Raw genomic sequence first — 22,468 nt, 5'->3', positions numbered from 1 at the left:
GATTTTTTGAATAGGGTGAACGAATTTTTGACAGGCAAGTGGGTTTCTCTGTTATTTTGAAGTTCATTAGTATGTCTATTCCATAATGCAATATATATGCCACACTCGGTTAAAGGTTTCAGCATCCTAGATTCTGATTTGACGAAGTTATTGAATATATAAACTGATCATGTAGATATTTTGAAATTTGACATGTGACTGTTCTGGTCATTTTTTCTCCTAATTCGCTCGCTTGAACCAAGTGTGCAACCACTTCACGCCCTGCCCCTTGTTTAAGTTAATTGTTATTTTTTCCTCTTTACCAAAATAAATGTAGATTATAGCTACTTACACAATACTTTCAGGAGTGTGCTCTTGCTTGATGACCCAATTCTGTTGATGTTTCCTGTCATAACCATTGTGTTATTTGCCATGCATGTATAAGTCATTGTATCGTTTCGAGAAACTTTATGAATCGTAAACGATTCATTAAACCAGCGTTTATTATCCAATGCCCTTGTCCACTTGAAATTCGTTGCAGCTGGATTTCCAGGAGTTATTGGACATGTTAACTGTACAGCCGTCCCTTCTTTAACTCGTTTTTCAAGCATTGTATTAACTTTAGGTGGATCTAAAAAGCATACACAAAAATTAAATAAACAAGGTCGAGCTATGATACAATTTCCAATGAAAATTGCAAAATGTTCTGTTATTTAGAGTCGTTTCCAAAATTCCTAGAACAATGTTTTCATTAAAGCATGTTGAAATCACTTATCAATTGTACATAATTTACTAAATAATTACTTTACTGGCAGTTTTATTTATCTACATATCATTTCATTTTATCCGAAACACATTGAGTTTCAAATGGCGTATTGTAAACTGAGTTGATTAGTAGCTACGTATAAAATTGCTTTATCGTGTGTCTTGTGTTAAATATGCTGATCCCAATACTATTTTAGATATTGAAAGTATATTACAAAGAATCTCCACATTCAAACGTCTGCTAACGGTTACTGTCTCTTGTCCGGTATCAGAAATGTGCATGACGTTTGTTGCCAAACATGTTTCCGAATAGTTCTGTCGTGTTTGTGGGTTAACTATGACGACGGTTGACACATTTGAATATTTTAACCCTGCCCATTTATAGGATGGTTCTGGTTTGCTGTTTGCTTCACATACCAATGTGTAAGTTTCATTTTCTATGACACGTATTGTGTTTTTAACTGCGGTACGTTGATTAAGGTTGGTGTGCTCAAATTTGATGCTTTCAATCGTAGGCGGGTCTTAAAGAGAAAAAATATACAAAGTAGATGCACGCTTTAACAAGATATACCAAGTAATTATTATGATATCGGTTATTTTGTTTTATTAAGCAGTAACTTTTTGAACTTGTTTTTTTTGTGTCTTTTAACACATTTTAATACCTCTCTATTTATTATATAATACTTCAATAGTCGGACTCAGTAGCATGAAATAAAAACTGTTTTACTGGGTTGTTTATGAACGTAAATAGCCTTATTAGTTCGGCGTTAACGGCTTACAGACTAGTTCCTTAACCGCTTTGCGCGCTTTTTTTCGTCCTAGTTTTAAACTGATACGCCTGACAGTCTTATGGACGGAAACTCTACCGGCAACACTTCCAATAATTTGAACATTTTCAAAAACTCAATAGGTATAATTGTTTGTATTGCATTCCAAACATTATAAAATGTTAACTCTCTTAACACATACAAGCAATTCTTTGGCGGACACGTAATGCCGTTATCATCAAATGATTAATGACGTAAATGTGTAGTAGCTACCAGTGTGTATAATTGATAAGAAATAGTTGCGCATTGAAATTTATTTTTCTATAAATTTCGGCAAAATAAATGTATGCATTATTTTTAATAGATTCATGTTTAATAAGTAACGATTAAATAGTACCGATTAGCCAAGCCTAAAATGCAGTAGTTCAAATACGTTTAGAAAATACCGTAGAAATTATATAAAAAATATTTCGATTGCATTTGTATGGTGTTTGTTTTATTCAAACTATAGCAATTGGTGTTTTGCCATTTATTTTGCTGCTTATGGTTGTTGCTGTTGTCCTTCTTGTATAAAAAGTACGTAATTTTTGCGATCTGGCCACATGCCGTTGACACTATGATAGAATGATCACAATTGATGTAATAAATGTCGTCAATAATTCCCCATGCTGTTACATTTTTTATTTGAATGTGTGTCAGGTCCCTTTACAGCGGACTTTATAACTATAGAAATAGCAAACAGTATATTGCTAATTAAATTCTAATATTTAACTTGATTTCTATTCTGAAGTCTGTTCAAGGATTATCCAAAAGTCCTTTCGGACTGGTTGCTGTCGGAGGTTGCGTTCTATCTTATCATTTCAAAGACCATAATTCCTCTCGTGAGCTTTAGTTAGTAGTTATAAATAACATATTGAAAACCCTGTCCATCATGGCAGCGTGTACAATATTTGTTACTGACATGTATAACCATCTTCGTCACTATCAAGGTTTTTTAATCAGTAAATGTTGTTTTATTAACCGTGCAAATTAAAAGACATTAGGACAGCGTTTCGTATTTTCATTTATCGCAAAGCACTTGCGCTGGAAGAAATAGGGAAAAATTGTTGTAATAATTATGAAAAAAAGACAAAAAGAAGATAGTTTGTTAACCGAAAACAGCTAAAAATAAAAGTAAATGTATAATAAAGCTTGACAATGCAATAGGTAGTCGCCGACAATGTGTAACTATACGGACAATGGTAACCAATGCACCGACAAAATCAGCTAAAAATAAAAGTAAATGAATAATAAAGCTTGACAATGCAATAGGTAGTCGCCGACAATGTGTAACTATACGGACAATGTTAACCAATACACCGACAATGTCGTTTTTTCTCACTATTGGATAGTTGCCGCTAATAAAGAATTTTACCGGTGTGAAAAATATAGATTGAATATTTTTAATATTTTTTACTTTAGTGTGACGTCATCACTTTTATACAATGTAACCATAAGGATGAGCTATTTATAGCTACTGTTACTTAAAAATAAGTATATTTTATTTTATTTTATTCATATTTTATTTAAAATATTTTAAATATATAAGAATAAATTGGTACGACGGAAACGCAACGGCCGCTGTGGTGTTATGGTTAGCATACTGGACGACCCGTGGTTCGAGTCCGGGCTGCAGCGTGCATATCGATTGTTAGTGTGATTTTTTAGTATACTTTCTCGCTAATGAATTTCTTTCTTATATATAAGGTAATATTGGCATTTCTTCCTAACTTTGCTAGTTGATTTCACACAAACATCTATCTGTGCACCGTCCGTGTAGAACAATGCTGTTCGGACTTGGAAAAAGACATCGCCGTTCAAAATTATTTCGATGCCTGTTTGACAAGTCTTATGAATTCAACTAGAATGTATAATAACAAATAACAGATGTTATAGTCTGATTTTATTGACCTGTCAATTATGAATACATTATAGTGCTAAATTGAATATCCGTTCCCATTTCAATCTTTTCCGCCGAGTTTATGAGGATTAATGTTTTTTATATAGGGAATGTTTTGAAAAAGTAATACTAGCGTCATGTATAGGTTGTTGTCTCATCCGCGTTAAGGGATAACTTAAAGTTATATTCCCATTGAACGATGATATTTTACCTTACATCTTAGTTTTCATAAATTTTCACCTAAATCATAAGTATATCCTCATTTATGTGATGAATTACTGCTATACAATTTCAATCTTATTTCGCCGAAACACTCGGATGCAACTGACTTTAATATCACCATGATTCGAAATCCTCGCCATTTGTAAAAGCTCTCGGGGCCGATCGGATTCATTCGGAATTAACTCATTTGCATACGGAAAAGTTCGGAAATGCTATAATTAGAAACATGTCTGATAATGCTATAATCAGAACGTCGACAAAGTTGCGACACTTCAATAGTTATTCGATTGTATGAGATGTAATATGAATAGCCGATGCAATTTCATGTTTGTAATAAATAAACGATATGAAAAGCTGTTTATTAGCTAATGAGTATAGCTTTTATCCTCCCATTTTGACTAAGAACGCTTGTTTGGAAGTTTGTTACGAAACTATCGAAAACAGAACAAAGTATTGAGACTCTCACTAGATCTGCTGTTTTGTAAACCAGAAAATAAACATTCTAATTAATAAAATTACCAATGCTTTATGTCGTACGGGCGTTGCTGTTGTAAATTCAAAATAAGTGTTGAAACCAGGGAATTACAGAGGTGTTCTAGGCCGTCCGTTCGTTATAACCGGTTCATACCAGAAATAAACGTACCTGGCTAAGCTTCCTTAGTTTTTGTATCGAAATAATATAATTAACATAATCAAGCATATGATATCTGATATAATGAAAAGAAAAATAATTTGGCAAGCTGCTGTACAGGAATAAACTTGAGGGTGTCATCAGATTAAATAACCAGACAACCAAAGCCAATACAGACTCCACCGAATGCTATATGATAATGTATATACTTTAATTTAATTAGCAAATAAGACACTGGAAAAGGACCAAGTTATAGTTCAGAATCTAACCTTCAGATGCCTAAAATTTGAAAATGATCACTCAATACCTGATTTTTATAACAGCCTTTTGTTAAAGTGCTCATTATTGAGAATAATGTACTTGAATTTCAATCCAATACAAACACAGTGCAGCCTCTGATAAGTATTAATATGTTTACAATGAACAGTTACATTCCACTGAAAATAAGATTGCCAAGAATTAAATCCCAAACTCTGGTAAGTCATATTTATGACACAGAACCACAACAGCATACACAAGTGTTTTTTTCCTTGTGTGTAAGAATTATGAATTGTGAATTGAATCAGATGGAAAATTGTTTTCTTCATCAGGTTTTTATGTTTTTTTTTACTAATGATAAAAAAGTTTGTGTTTTCACAAGTTAACTTGTTAACTATCCCCTATAATATTGCAAAAATCTACTCCCATTTGAAATTTGCTTCTCGCATTGCTATTCAGTGCAAAGCTTGGCCTTTAACATATCCAAAGTATCCACTCTTAAATATTTAGATCAGTGCACTCACTGCAGAGATTGTGCTATAACTGTTTATCAAATCTATAAAGCAAACTAAATATTTTAAATGCGGATGATTCTAAATTCCAAATTTCACCACTTAATGTTCAAATGTTAAATTCCGCTTAAGTCAGTGCCGGGGGGGGGGGCGCATGGAAGGTACCTTTTTATATTCAGAATAAGATCACAGATTGTAACAATGTTTTACAAATACTTTTTAATGTTAATTTACACTCCACTTCTCTTAGCAAGTTTCAGGACACATTTTAGAGTGTTGTTAAAATAACAAAAACACAGATAAATTGAAAAATGTATTTGAACATTGGCAGTAAAACAATAACATATTTTCAAATGAACAGCAGATCGTACTCTCAAAATTGTACACCAGTGACTTCTTTACAGTCATAGAATAATCCATGTTGTCTTGTGTGAAGATGGACAATATTGTAGAAGAAAATAAATGATAATTCCAACAAAATTGTATTAACTTGTGCCTACCTCTTATCAGGTTCTGATGTATGAAAAACCATTGTGACCTTTGACCTAATTACCTTTATGCTAATGCTCAATTACTAGTAAGAAAATATGATAAACAAGATCATCAAGGAAAGGTGGCGTTCAATGAACTCAGCCCCCAACCGACCCATGTCCATGTCTTGGGACAGTGAGTTTACATGTCACTGAGACATTGAACTTATAATCAAATAACCTCATCTTAAAACTAATGACAATCAGCATTTTTCCTTCTAAGTTACATAAACCATACCAGTTACAATGTTACAGATATTTAAAGGCAGTTAAACTTAATGCCGTCCTGAGCTTTGACCTAATTACCTCAAAATCAGTAGGTGTAATTGACTAGGGAAGGGCAATGTCTCTACCAAACCTAAAAAACTTGGCCTTACGCCTGCATTAAAATATTGTTTATTTCCCCCTCCCACTACCTACTCCTACCTAAAATATCTTATTGCCAATGAGTTTTCTTACATGGAAGCAGAGAGTTTCAATGAGAATCACATCTTCTTATCTGCCTCATGGTATTTTAATTGTAAATATACAAATGTTTGGATAATTGTTGAATGACACTGAAAACTTTTTTCTAATTTTTAAAGTAAAACAGATGCTATCATGCTAAACATTCACAATTTGTTTAAACTACATATAATTTTGATGGGAAAAAAATGGATAAAAATAAATATTTTATCAGCCCACCTAACCTTTCTAAACTCAAATAGGTTGAGGGAGTAAAAACAAAGATAATTTTAAGACTCGCCTTGTTTTATTGAACAAGGATGCTACATAAAATGCCTCTAAGCCATTGGTCTAATAAACTTGACTGGACAACAAACAATTCATGGACCAGTTACAAAACATCATGGCTTTATGTAAAATATATAATCAGACTCAGAAAGGGGAAAGTTAAGATGGATCACCGGACAAGAACCACCACTGGGCGGTAGCAACGCTTGACGCTTTTACTATGTCTGAAAGCAAACACATAATCAGTTAAAAAGAAAATTACAGAAAAAATTGTTTCTTCTTTTTTTAATTAAATAGGTCTGTCTGGTCACACTTGAACGTAAGAGCATTAGTGCCAGGTGTATGTTTTTTATTAACTCGAAATTTCGACTTAATAACTCGAAATTTCGAGGTACTTATCTCGAAACTTCGACTTAGTAACTCGAAATTTCGACTAACTTACTCGAAATTTCGATTTATTAACTCGAAATTCCGACTTAGTAACTCGAAATTTCGACTTACATTGCACGACTTTCATTGGTTGCCGGTGAAAGCAACGATTTAATTCAAAATACTTTCTTTCGTGTGTAGCTGTTGTACATTGACAAAGCACTTTTAACATTTATTTCACAGAACAATTTGATAGGGTCAAATTGTCCACACATACTGAACATTTCCTTCGTTTTTTTATGGAGGGGGTGTAAAATCACCCTTTTCACATTTCCGTGTTAACCGGATGTTTCTTTTTCTTAAGCACACATGCAACCATCATGTGGAGAAACAACAAGTGTAAAACCCACCATATTGTAAACTGTGCAATATCATGTGTTAACCCATTACTTCATATACACGCCTTTTAACGCCTTTTTCACCCCCCCCCTTTTTGTTGTCTCAAATGATGAAAAATGCCTTATTTAGGCCCCAAACACTAGTTTTTGTTTGAGAAATGTTGTTAAAAGAAGTGACCCTTTTTTCGGCGCCCCCCCCCCCCAACCAAAAGATACATCAGGGGGTTGCCAGAAGGGGGATATGCCCCCTTCTGTTTGGGGGGGGTTTGAAGGGGGGCGGAGTCCCCCTCATCGCCAAGAAAATTTTGGACTTGTGAGAGGCTGTAAATGACCCCAGATTGATCATAAGGTAACGTGTAACCAACGCTGAAAAGCATTTGACTCTATCTCAATCCATTGAGAAGTTGCAGCACTTTGAAATCAATTTTGATGGAAAAAATCAACGCAAAATAGTGATTTTTGGCAATTTTGAGATATCCCCTCGTTGCCATGGTAACAGAAAATTTAAGCCTGAGCATGTTGTTGCAAGGACAATGGTCCAGTCAACATTTGTGCCAAGTTTGATTAGTGTTGAAGCAGTTTTTATAGTATTATAGCAATTTGAACTTGTAACGGGAGACTTTTCAATGAAAACAGCCATTTTTCACAAAATGCTCATGAAGCAATGGGTTAATGAAAAAAATAAAAAAATCTACAAAACAACAATTTTTCTTCAAATTTATATGACAGGCCATGTTTAAACATGAAAAAACGCGATTTAGGGTAATTTCAAGTATTTTCATCATTTTCTGTTAACCCATTACTTCATATACACGCCTTTTAACGCCTTTTTCACCCCCCCCCCTTTTTGTTGTCTCAAATGATGAAAAAATGCCTTATTTAGGCCCCAAATACTAGTTTTTGTTTGAGAAATGTTGTTAAAAAAAGTGACCCTTTTTTCGGCGCCCCCCCCAACCAAAAGATACATCAGGGGGTTGCCAGAAGGGGGATGTGCCCCCTTCTGTTTGGGGGGGTTTGAAGGGGGGCGGAGTCCCCCTCATCGCCAAGAAAATTTTGGACTTGTGAGAGGCTGTAAATGACCCCAGATTGATCATAAGGTAAAGTGTAACCAACGCTGAAAAGCATTTGACTCTATCTCAATCCATTGAGAAGTTGCAGCACTTTGAAATCAATTTTGATGGAAAAAATCAACGCAAAATAGTGATTTTTGGCAATTTTGAGATGTCCCCTCGTTGCCATGGTAACAGAAAATTTAAGCCTGAGCATGTTGTTGCAAGGACAATGGTCCAGTCAACATTTGTGCCAAGTTTGATTAGTGTTGAAGCAGTTTTTATAGTATTATAGCAATTTGAACTTGTAACGGGAGACTTTTCAATGAAAACAGCCATTTTTCACAAAATGCTCATGAAGCAATGGGTTAATGAAAAAAATAAAAAAATCTACAAAACAACAATTTTTCTTCAAATTTATATGACAGGCCATGTTTAAACATGAAAAAACGCGATTTAGGGTAATTTCAAGTATTTTCATCATTTTCTGTTAACCCATTACTTCATATACACGCCTTTTAACGCCTTTTTCACCCCCCCCCCCTTTTTGTTGTCTCAAATGATGAAAAATGCCTTATTTAGGCCCCAAACACTAGTTTTTGTTTGAGAAATGTTGTTAAAAGAAGTGACCCTTTTTTCGGCGCCCCCCCAACCAAAAGATACATCAGGGGGTTGCCAGAAGGGGGATGTGCCCCCTTCTGTTTGGGGGGGGGGTTTGAAGGGGGGCGGAGTCCCCCTCATCGCCAAGAAAATTTTGGACTTGTGAGAGGCTGTAAATGACCCCAAATTGATCATAAGGTAACGTGTAACCAACGCTGAAAAGCATTTGACTCTATCTCAATCCATTGAGAAGTTGCAGCACTTTGAAATCAATTTTGATGGAAAAAATCAACGCAAAATAGTGATTTTTGGCAATTTTGAGATGTCCCCTCGTTGCCATGGTAACAGAAAATTTAAGCCTGAGCATGTTGTTGCAAGGACAATGGTCCAGTCAACATTTGTGCCAAGTTTGATTAGTGTTGAAGCAGTTTTTATAGTATTATAGCAATTTGAACTTGTAACGGGAGACTTTTCAATGAAAACAGCCATTTTTCACAAAATGCTCATGAAGCAATGGGTTAAATAAGTTTTAGATGGCGTGTATACGCCAGTTAGTCTGTCACGTTTCTCTATACTAATAATGTTTTTGTAACATTATTCATTATTTACTAATACTTTGGTTTATATTGTGTTGATAAAAAGTGATAAAAGTGGAACTTGTTGTTATATATATGTTGGGAATAATATAAAAGCATCCGATTTTACAAGAAATATAGTCAGTCCAACAATTTTGACAAAAGCTTCCGCAGGCCCTATTTTGGCCACGCCGCGACACTGTCCTCAGATGTCCCACACGTGAAGTATAGGATCGTTTTATTCACAGGGATGAGAAGAATATGATTAGTGAAAAGATATGTTCGAACAGATGGGATACAATACAACTGAAGAACGCCTGAACGTACAAATTAAACAAAGCCTTGTGATTTTTAGGTCGGGTGTGTACATGGCATTACTAAGTTTAAGTTAAATTTCAATAGTTTTTGTCCAGGCACCCGTTTCTCCATCTCCATCGTTCAACGGCACTCGCTACTATATCTTATATCATCTAACTAATAACTTTGGCCAATCTTGTAATGTTAATAAGTCGAAATTTCGAGTTACTAAGTCGAAATTTCGAGTAACATATCTCGAAATTTCGAGTTACTAATTCGAAATTTGGAGTTACTAACTCGAAATTTCGAGTTAGTAGCTCGAAATTTCTAGATAAGTTACTCGAAATTTCGAGTTAGTAAGTCGAAATTTCGAGTTACTAACTCGAAATTTCGAGTAACTTACTCGAAATTTCGAGTTAATAAAAACATATACCTGGCACTAATGCTCTTCCGTACACTCGTGTTGTTTAGTCCAATTATGAATCCTTTATATAAATAAATAACAAAGTTCAAACATTTGACAGTAAAGGTCATTAAATGGTCAAGGTCATTTAAGGTCAAGGTCGTACCTAAATTATTCCATTTATCTGTTTGGTCACAAGTGCAGTTTTGTCCACATATGAATCAACTCTGTACATTGATTACAAAATGACCACTTAACCAAATTTCAATAATTTGACGTTGACCCTTTTTTTCACAATTATAGCAATATTAAGTGAAAATATGATAACTTGAACTTTAATGTCAAGGTCATACATATGTCAAGATGAATTTGAGTTTGATATACATAAAAGTCCTAACCTTAAAAATATTGTGTTTGGAAATGAAGTTAATCCAATTAAAGGTAACAAAGTTACTAAAAACAATCATTTGACCTTAACATTCAGTTAATCTTAAGGTTAAGATCACATCTAAATTATTCAATATGTTTGTTTGGTGGCAAGTTTAAATCAAATGAAGACATAAATTACAAATATTTGACATTTTAACCAAAATTCAATAATTTGATCTTGCAAGTCAATGTCATATCAGTTCAAGGTCAAGATCAGTTCAACCTTCCTGAAGGTCTAGTCCAAAATGCTATTTTGTCAAAGTATGAAGATAATCCATTTAGTATCAATTACCAAGTTAAAGTCAATTATAGCAAAGAAACAAAACCAGTGAAAATTCAATAATTTGACCTTCAAGGTCAATATCATAATAGAGTCAAGGTCAATTAGAGTTTAGTAAACATTAAGGATGTTCTGTTTTAAAATAAAGTCATTCAATTATAACAATGTTATTACCTATTACAGCACAAAAATGAAAATTTCAATTGTTAGACATTCAAGACCAAGTTCATTTATGAGTGAAGGTCAAGACCTGTCTGGTGAATTTAGAGGTATATCCTAAAAGAGTGTTATGCTCAAGTTCTATTCAAAAATAAAGTAAAAGCCACTAATAGCAAGTAACAAGCAAAGCCAAAATTTAGACATTTAACCTTGAAGGTCAAGGTCATTAATGAATGAAGGCCAAAGTTAGTCATGTCCTCTTAAAGGTCTTGTTGCAAGTGTTGTGGTGACCAAGTATGTAGACAAAACAGTAAGAACTTATGCACAAGATTCAAGTTTGCAGATGGCAACGCCTAAGTAACTGTAACCTCTATTTCTTTTTTCTAAAAAAAATAAAAAAGAGAATAGTTGAGCTAAAAATGTATGACATACATGTATATCAAAATATATAATTAAGTTATACTTTTAACTTTGTTTACCACATTAAAGCTCATGACAACACTTATAGTTTAACCCATTACTTTATGAGCATTTTGTGAAAAATGGCTATTTTCATTGAAAAGTCTCCCGTAACAAGTTCAAATTGCTATAAAACTATAAAAACTGCTTCAATACTAATCAAACTTAGCAAAAATGTTGACTGGACCATTGCCTTTGTAACAACATGGTCGGGCTGGCTTAAATCTCCTGTTACCATGGCAATGAGGAGACATCTCAAAATTGCCCAGAATCACTATTTTGAGTTGATTGTTTCCATCAAAATTGTTTTCAAAGTGCTGCAACTTCTCAATGGATTGAGATAGAGACAAATGCTTTTCAGCGTTGGTTACACGTTACCTTATTATCGATCTAGGGTCATTATTAGCCTCTCACAAGTCTTACATTTTCTAGGCGATAGCGGGACTGCCGCCCTTTTTTTGTTTCTAAAATATGATTTAAAAGATTGTGTTTGGCCATATAAAACGATATTACAATGATTATAACATGCGCCATGCCGAACTTTTATTTAACAGTTTACTGTAAGGGTACGCACATCACAGTGAACGAAAACTTAATGTACGACATACGTCGTACAAACGTGGAACTGCAAGCTAAAATTCTTGATCATGTATCAATACAATTCTAAAATATAAAAACAATATCTTAGTTTATAAATTCATAGGTGAAATTATTCATTTAAGCTAGACCAAGAAAAAATGTAAACGCAAACAAAAATAATAATCACCTGTCAATCAGAAAATGTTACAACTTCACGGTCGATTTTTGCTTAAATTTCCCTTTTTAGAACTTTTCACCGCCTTGATTCACTACCGAGGTATATCCTTGATTGAATAAAATCAAGTGTTCTTTCCACTTTTCGCATTTTCCGAATCTGAAATCTTCTTTCTCTTGTATACGTTTTACATCTTTCGTAATGTGCGCCATTATTTTGGTTTGATAATTATTCATATCAATCACGTGACTCCGATCCAAACATTTACGGAAATAATCGAAGGGCTTCCCGCCAAGAGATAAATCTTATTTGACTTACCCAGTCAAATAAGATATTGCATTTTTTAGAATGGCCAGAAATGTTACAGAGAGCAGTTCTAAGTTTGACAACTTTGTCAATACTAGTTAAATTACGCATTTGATAACAATGAGGTGTTAATTTGACAATTTATTTTGATGAATTTGAACAGGAATATAGCTCTAATATATGATAGGCCTGTGGTTCGATCCCTTCCCCTACTATTGCCATTGTTCTAGATCTGCTCTGCCTTTTTTGCAGTAAAGGAAATGGCAAGTGCTTGCTAAATTGTCTATATGAAACAACTAAAACACTGTTTTGGCTCGTTTAAGGTTTGTATTTTACGACATTGAAATTACTTTTTTGATTCAGATCCGAGTTAACTCTTTTGTGCTTTAACTCTCAGTACAACTATTTAATTGGCACAAATTAAATATTATGGAACTTACCGAAAAAATATCGATACATATAGCGTGGCCATTGACCGTATAGTCAGTATGCAATTGGCAGGTTAATGAAATCAAACAGTAATCGCAGTTAACATATTAAGACTGTTTGTTGAAATCCAAATGAAATAACGGAAATTGTATGATATAAAAATAACTGTGTTTGTTTTATTCTGTCATAATATTAAGTTCACTGATATTAATATTACCTTTAAAAATATATTTCAAGTCAATCGGATACCTGGGTTATAACGATATATGAATTAAATCTTACATAATATGTATATCTTTATTATAGCTGTATGAATCCCCGCTACCACATGATTTGATGTGCATGTGCAAACTTTGTCTTCATCACGTTTTCCCAGCCACTGTAAATTTAATCCTACCTCTTCATTCCTTTCAAACTCGAATTGTGTTCCAGTGCAGTTCCATGATAGTTTTGGGGGCGGGTAACCCCCAACGGCTATGCATGTGATATTACAATTGCTGTTTTCCTTCAATTTGTAGAAACTGTTATTGAAAGCTTTGTCAATATAAGGACCTCTATTAGGAGCATCTGCAACAAATAAATTATATTAATAAATCACTAAAAACAAAAAAAACTAAAACGAATTAAACATTACAATAATCAAGTAAGTTAATTTAGAAATTCAAAGAGCGGATAACAAAATACGCAATATTGAATCCTCTAACATCTTTGTTTCACTAAAAACAGTCAGATTATTATCTCGTGTAAAGTACTTGTAGTATATTCACTCTTACAAAAATTAAACCATATAGTACCAGTAGTATTTGGAAACTTTACAATATACGCCTTTATAAAAATTATATATTTAGAATGAAAGTGGGTTCCTCTAAAAAATACATTTAATAGTTAAAAGGTAAACATGTGACCAGAAATTTTACTTACAAAATACATGAAGCGTTATTTTTCGAGAGACAACATTTGATCCTAAGCCATTTGCACCATTACAAAATATTTTTGCCCCCTGTTTTTCTCTAGTGACACTTATGTTTAGCTGACTACTAGTAGAGTTATACCCTTTGTCGTCAGATATGATTTCAACAGAACTAGCTGTGTTTATTGGACTTGTTTTATCTCCAATTTGCATTAACCATTGAACAGATGGTGTTGGTCTGCTGTATGATGTATTACATATAAACAATTCATAATTATTTTCTAATATTGTTACATTGCTATCGCTTGGCGTAGTAACTTCAATTTTTTCCACGGGAACTGAAAAAAAGATAAATAATAAAGAACCCGTATTTTGAATTCAGTAAAAAAAAATGAAATCATTATTTTGAATTCCTTGACGTTATTTGAATTTATTATCCAACCTGAGACTTTTTGTGACATAATAATTATAGTAAAGAATGTTATTAAATTATGTATTATGCATATTTGTACATAGTCTTTTATACAACAATGTGTATTGGTATCTAAGTAAATAATAACATCTAAATTATTGCCATTAAAGTAAAACATTTTTAAACAATAACTAGTATCTTTAGCAAAGTAAAGGAATTTCAAAATAAAAAAAATAAAATATTTTTTGTTTCATTTGTGGTTCATATTGTAATGATGTTTGAACGAAAATCTTATAATAAATATTATAAATAACAGATCACTTTTCTTCACAATTTCAGGATCAACTAGATACGGAAGCGTCCTGGTGCCAATTTAACATGTTCTTTTAAAAGGAGAACTCTTACAGAGGAGATAAAAAAACTAATTAGGAGTTCATAACTCCTGCGTAGGACTTCTACGTTATACTTTATACTCCTAGGTAGGAGATACAAAAGCCTAATAAAGACTTTAAATCGCCTACATAGGACGTAATAAGTGCTACGTAAGAATTTTTAATCCTATGTAGGTGATAGAAAAAAGCCTAATTGTGACTTTATAACTCCTACGTAGGATATAAAAAAGTGCTGAAAGCACAGCGTGTGACAGGCATGTATGCTGCAGCATAACTAAGGTTGGCATATTATGTAGAAAAATAAATTCTATGTTTCAAATTGTCATTGTAGCAAGCCGCTTTATAATTATTCTGTAGCCAGAATTGATTTGGAGCGAAATAACCAGATCTCTATTATCTGATTAAATGATGAGCAATACAACTAGTTCTGGAAATTGAACTCACTAAACTGTCATTATCTACATATATCAAACGATGATTCTTTATTATGTACGTTTATAGGTATAATGATTATACAAAGCAATGGCAACATGTCGAAAAATACGCCCGTCACAGAAACGTTGGGTAGAGATGTTGGAATTATAGATATGCATATAGGAGATATGCTCTGTGCAATAACCGGAAAATATCTTGATATCTTATCATCTCTAGTGACCTTGACTTTGCAACTATTATTCTAAGTTACCATTTGTGATACAATCCATCAATAAAAAATGACTTAATGGTTCCCGTACAAAACTTTTTACCTCTCTATGTGACCTTGACTTTGGTAGCACGGACCTGGATTATATGCGCAATAAGCCTCACAATGGTTAACATTTGTGACAAGTTACATTAAAACCCCCCGATAAATGTAGACGTTCGGCTCCAAAACAAGCATATTGCAACGACCTCTAAGTGTAATCTTAACCATAAAACTAACGATTTGTTTCATGCACGTGACACAGCTTCTCATAGTGGTAAACCTTTCTATGAAGATTCATAAAAATTCCACTATGTGTGGAAGAGATATGCTGTGGACAAAATTTTGATATTTGACATTGACATTGACCTTGCATACAATAACCTAAATTACATGTTTTACACCAGTAGTTATGATAATGACCAACTGTCTTTCGATCTCTCAATAAATGATGACTAAATAGTCCGAATACAGATTTATTTTTCTTTATCTGAACTATGACCCCTATGTGTGACCTTGACCTTAGCCGCAGGGACCTAAATTTTGCATGCGACACCTCTGCATGACAATGGTTAACATTTGTGCTAAGTTATATTGAAAATCCTCCATGCATGTAGAAGTTTGCTCGGGACAACCGTTTTTCAATGATCTCCAAATTTGACCTGAACCTTTGACCTGGAATGCTTCTTATAGTACAGACTCAATTAAACCGAGTCTGAAATTCTCTTGTATTTTTGTTGTGATTTAATGCTTCCGAGAGATGACTTTGTTTCCAGATTCTTATAGTGATGAACCATTGAATGAAGTTTAATTATATCCCTCCATATGGGTACGATATAATATGCTCTCGACAAAATCTCTATATTGTATCATCTTTAGTGACCTTGACTATCATCTTTTTTTTTTACCTTGACCTTGCATATATTAACCTAAATTACTTGTTTCACACCAGTAATCATGCTAATGATCATTTATGTTTCAATACTTTAATAAATGGTAACTAAATGGACCGAATACACATTTTCATATTATTATCTGAACGTTGACCCCTATTGGTGACCTTGATCTTGATCATCGTGAATATCTGAGCAAGGTAAAATTGAAATCCATCTATGCATATAGAAGTTTTGCTCCGGACAAATGTTTTTCAATGACCTCTAAGTTTGACATTGACCTTTGCCCTAGATATCTAGTACTTGCGCATGACACTGCTTGTTATAGTGATGTTTATTTGTATGAAGTTTCATTAGAAACCCTCCAAATGTGTAGGGGATATGCTCTGGTAAACAATCTTTATATTTTATCATTTTTAGTGACCTCGACTAGCATTTTAGTGGCATAACATTGCATATATTAACATTAATCACATGTTTCAAGCCAGTAGTCATGATTACGGCCTTTTGTGATTCCATCCCCCAATAAATAATGACTAAATGGTCCGAATTCATATTTGTATAGTTTTTATATTTGAAAGTTATCTGCTTTAAAAGTAATTCACAAATTGTTGAACATACAATCAGAAATAAAAAACAAATACCAAGAGAAATAACTTCAATAACAAAAGCATGCAAAAGAGGGTTATTATTCTTTAGCATTGCAATATTCATCAGATCTTCCTTCTTATCAAGTTTCAATTTGATATGTTTGGATTTCAAGTTTCAACTTGATACCTTTAATAACTTCAAGCGTTTTCTCATGATAGGACCGACGACCCGACGAACAGATGACAAGTACAGTCTACACGGACTAAACTAGGAATTCAATTATGTTATTTCCCCTGAGTCCATGCGTCAAGCCGGGCGTACAGGCTGATTTAAGTGAATACATTTCAACTTCGATGTATGGAGGAATTTTAATTAGAACTACCACGCATATGGTGTTTTAAATTTCATTTTTGTACCACATTTTACACACGTCATTCATCACATTTTAATGAAAATGTATTCATTAACATATAAATAATATTAATAAATTTATGCATTCTAAGTCTTATGTAACAAATATAATTTTAAGGAATAGAGTAGATCCACATTTTGAAAAGAGAGATCAATTTCTATTCATTTGCAATAAGAAGACATTTACCAATATATATGTCCGCAAGATAACTACATATATTTAGGCTATTTTCTACGTGACGTCTTACCGCGTTATTGGACGTCGTCATTTCAAACGTATGTTTTTATTGTTTACATATCAATATTGAGATTTTGTACACATTGAATCTAGAGTCAATACAGATCGAACCTACACAACGCATCTGTATTATTACTTCCAATATATTAATCCACTTTAACGTTGATGCCGTTTTTATAGTTATTGACTAATCATGAATCTACAGAAACTTATTTCAACAAAAGAAGGTCATCGCAGAATTGTTCAGTGAAAATTAGCCGCAATAGATCCAAATGAGGAAATGTCGTCTCTAGAAATTTCATCACTCATATGTAATCTGGCAGAGAACGCTACTATAAATAAAGGACTGAATGAAAAGATCATCAATCAGTGTGTCAATGTTGAAACAAAAATCGTGGAAAGTGAAAAATATTCATACGATTTGGATTTGAGGATTCAGAAGTTAAATGTGACTTATTGGAATCAGATTCAAAACTTTACAAGCAATAGTTGATCAAGAAGATAGATAACCCTATTGTACCGCGATATACGAGTTCGAGTACATTTGCGCAACATACACTCCCTAAACTTACCATAATTGCATATCTACATGCTCTACTTGCTTGAACTTTGGAGAGTTGCAAAAATGTACAACGTTTTAATGATAAACTGGAAACTTTGTCAGAGGTTTAGAATCACTTGGACATCCACAGAAATCTTACAGTTACTTATTAATACAACAATTTTAGATAAGTTAACAGGCATTATGAAACAAAATATGGTAAACATTGTGATCATCGCAGTGTAAACTGGGAATTACAAGAGTTAAGGTCAGCTATGTGTTGAATTAATATTTCATGGAATCAGATATTTCTACTACAGTAACTGATATTAACAACGTGAAACTGATGTTCATATTCCCACTGCGTCAATTTTCCTGGAACCATACAAAATACAAATGAACGTAAACATAATCTTAAGAAACACAGCAATTTTTGAAAAACGTTTAAAAAAGTTTTTAGCCTTTGGAAACATCAGAACATTGCACAACTTGCCATAATTCTGATTAAAATCATAGAAGACTTCCGTAAAGAGTAGAAACATGATTATCTAACTGTTCTTCGAGAACAACATCATACTTTCGGAAAAAATAAACACTCAATATAAGTAAGTGACGTAATACAAATTCAAGATGACGTACCACCTGCACAATGGAAACTGGCGTAAATTAGATCAGACAGTGGTGTTTCTTTGGAAGTTATACAACTTTAACTATGAAATAATATTCATGAAAAGTCACACTTAAAAACACTGTATTTTAAAGGTTAATAACGAAAATAACCAAAATGTTTTACCAAATGAACTACTTAGAGACAAAACATACTCATTTAAATTAAGCTTTACTATCGTATGCTGATAAGTTACTTCTGAACATACTCCTTAAATATTCGTAAAATTTTGTGTAATAAGATTAACATTTCGAGGCCCCCAGTATGTCCCCAAGATATCTACATATTTTCGCTATCACCTATGTTACGTATAACCGCGCTATTTGACGTCAACAGCTATTCTGACGTATGTTGTTATTGTTTATATATTACTATTGAGATATGGTAAGCATTTAATCAAGAGTAAATACAGATCGAACCTACACATCGCCTTTATATTATTATTTCCTATAATAATGCCCCAATTTACATATCATGGAACACAAACAATGACACATAATGTTATGACTAACAGGAAGAGAGCAAAATTCACTCAAATTCCCGGGGAACTGTTTATGAAACTGTATGAGAACAGTAAAAACATCCTTTTTAAAATTTAATTTGCACTGTCTGAAGTTGATTTATCAAAACATGATCTTTACTTATATTTGCTAGAAAAGAGTACATACTATTTACAAAATTAAAGTATTTAGTATTATACATTAAAAGCATTCATAATCATGTGAAGTTTAGAGACATTATGATCGTATATAAAATTATCACTCTGAAACCTCAATTTTTATCATTTTCAATAATAATTCTATCCGGTCCTGACTTTCAATTGTTTCTATATCAAGACGTGGCCAAACTAAGATTGAGGTGATTTACTTAAGGTCATGCTAATGACTTAATTACAACATTTTTACAAATACGGGTAATAATACGTCTTGACCAATTAGTAAATACTTTATTAATTTCCTCCTGTTAAGATAAATAATCGGCTTGAATCTTGTTATTCAAATTAATGGTAAAAGTAATAACAATTGAATGAAAGCATTCATATTTCCACTGAATATTTAAATACGGCATAATATTTGAATATTCCTTTTTCCAACGATTTATATTACATTTTTTTTTGTAAGATAAATCCGTGATTTTTCATAGAACCAATTCTTACTGATTTTGGTTTATCTTTTTTAATGCTGAGACCCGCAATTTTAGCATAGAATTTTTAAAACTTGCAATGCGTGTCTTAACAGTTCCATCAAGCATTATAGTTGTATCATCAGCATACTATGACAATAAAAATTCAGAGTTACATGTATTAAGTCTGATACCTTTTATCACTCGTATAAGTGATCACATTTTAAAAAGTTTAAAGTGATACCGGATCGACCGGACGACAACCACGTTGTACTTGACACAAGTCACACAAATATCCATTTATTGTAAAAAAAGAATGATTGTTTTTGTAAAGCAATTTTACCCAACGTATGAAATTTTCACCAATGTTCACGAACTCTAAAAATGTGTGCATAAGAAATCCATGGTATAGAATCAAAGACTGTTGCAAAGTCAATAAGTAACAACATTCCAGGAATTTGATACATATTAGTATATTGCATAATATCAGAAATAAGTCTTTTATTGTCACCCATGTAGCTTCCAGATAAGAAACCAGTTTGCTATTTACTTATAAGTTGAGTTAATAAGGCGTTGTACAAAACTAGCTGATGCAAATTATAAGAAACATTTAATCAAGAAAAAGGTCTCCTGTTTTTAATATTATGTTTGTCTTTGTTCCTTTAAGGATGCACATTAAAACCCCTTGTTTAAAAGTATCTGATAATTCTCGTGAAACGAAAGCTTGCTAAACTTCTCTTACTAGATCCCACTAGATCCATCCCTAAAGTAGATGTGTTCCGTATCCCTTTTAAAAGCACTGCGTAAGTATCATTTCATTGTAACTTGATGAACTTATTCTACAACAGCACTGCATTACTGTAAAACATCAACAAAGTAAATCATAAATCATATATTTATATCTATAAAACAGTGAGAAAAAACATGCCTAAGGTGTGTTCACCTCGAAGAAATCTATGAAGAAAAAACAAACTTTACTAGAATGTTCTGAAAACCATTCAGGGTTTTCAAAAAAAATGAGTTACCGTGAATGCATGTAGCTTATATGATAACGGATGCTTTGCACTTTATCTAATCAAAATCGGTAGAGTAACAACATTTTTTAGATTAAAACTCCTTGAAACAATTGAAAATTAAGCGAAAAGTAACATGTTATGGCCACATTATACTTTGCAAAGGCAAATCAAAAATGCAATTGATCAAATGTGTGATACAACGTCATGGACACCGCTAGATTAAGACCAGTGAAAAAAGCGAATCTAAAAATGCGCATGACAGGGCATTATTAACATAAATTAACAAACAAAACCACGTTCGGTATTAAAAGCCAAATATGTGTGTACAAATAAACAGTTAAACACACACATGCACATGCATGTAGATTGTAAGGAAACTAAGCATGTATATGATAATAAGGAAATACTGCTAATGTAATGCTATAACCCTTACCTTTTCAATATTAGTCTACGTTTTTAACAGTTACATTACTATTTGTTTTTACTTTTTGAACGATTGCATGTAATCTGTTAGTGTTAGGAAATTAATTTTTGAGAGAAATACGATATTCTTTAAATTGCAAACAAGGGTTAGTAGAGGTAAATGGCTGTGATAATTATTAAAATTGATTAAATGACCCATCTTAGATAGTTAAATCAAATCTATGCCTTCCTTTATAATACACTTTTTTGTTGAGGAGAGGTTTGGAGGAGAACCATTCACTGTTTTGTTCGTGGTTTTATGAAATGATTTATGCCTCTTGTTACCATTATGTGTACTTTGTTGTTTTCTTTACAATTTTATTTACTGTAACACCATTTACATTTTCTATTAAAAAACGAATGTGCTGACGAATTGAAACTAATTTGTCAATCGCAAAATACATATAGGCCCAGAAACGAATATTATTTCTTTCATTAGAAAGTAGCGCTAACGTGAACTACTTGTCATAAATGCCGCGAAATGTAAGCAATCAATTGTTTTGAGTTCGATTCATTTTTACTGTTCTCATTTCCAAGAATAACAAAAAGAAAACTATTTAAGCTTTTTTTTTTTAAAAAAAAAAAAAAAAAAAAAAGCTCTGCTAATTCGGGAAACATACTCTCGATAAGACCTGAATATATATCCTGCTGTCCTTAATATCCGTATTAGCTCGTTGCATGGTAAATAAAAATATCGGCCGATATGCGAATTTGCAAATTAACTAGCTGAAAATAAAGTATAATGTTCACTAACTTAGTACCGGAAAAAATCCGATTCCATCAGCTTTAAACGTGAATTGTAAATTAGTAATCAAGTTGTTGATTAATATATATGTTATATAATTGTGTACAGTGTGTTAGGGATCAAATTTAATTTTTATAATTATATTGTTTTTCATTTTGTTGACCAGTATTTTCACTTTAAAGCTATGAATAATGTGTTATATAAATTGATTGATGCCTTTGTTGATGCATTTACAAGTATGAGTTTTATTTAAAGTCTTATGAATTTTTATTAAGTTTTGTTATTGATGTTGTTGTCGTTGTTTTTAAACGGTCATTACAAGTTAGTTTGCAAAGTGTGGAGTTCGTCCAAATGTACATGTCGTAATGCTGAAATAGTTAGGAAGACATTTTTTTTGTATATATACTGCTATATTAGAATAATATTACATGACTTGTATAAAAAACTTGAGTTAAATAATCATGGGATCTGTCTCCAATACAATAGTTTTGGTCAGCCCTATTTGCCTATTTGATAATTATAAAAGTTTTTTTTATCTTTTAAC

At 32.7% G+C, this 22,468-nt stretch overlaps 1 protein-coding gene across 1 annotated transcript in view; it reads right to left on the bottom strand.

The window, feature by feature from the left end:
- Positions 1-22,468, bottom strand: part of LOC132741542 (nephrin-like) — a 34,639-nt gene that overhangs the window by 2,024 nt on the left and 10,147 nt on the right. The window contains exons 3-6 of the mRNA XM_060729732.1: positions 13,764-14,090; positions 13,125-13,409; positions 960-1,265; positions 332-610 (exon numbers count right to left, since the gene is read on the bottom strand). Coding sequence (XP_060585715.1) covers positions 332-610; positions 960-1,265; positions 13,125-13,409; positions 13,764-14,090 — 1,197 coding nt within the window. The remainder of the gene's footprint in view (positions 1-331; positions 611-959; positions 1,266-13,124; positions 13,410-13,763; positions 14,091-22,468) is intronic.

Source organism: Ruditapes philippinarum, unplaced genomic scaffold (genome assembly GCF_026571515.1).
Source record: "Ruditapes philippinarum isolate M1 unplaced genomic scaffold, ASM2657151v2 ctg696_1_1_1_1, whole genome shotgun sequence".
Lineage (NCBI taxonomy): Eukaryota > Metazoa > Mollusca > Bivalvia > Venerida > Veneridae > Ruditapes > Ruditapes philippinarum.
The sequence above is the reverse complement of the archived record's forward strand: the minus strand, read 5'-3'. Positions and strand labels throughout refer to the sequence as shown.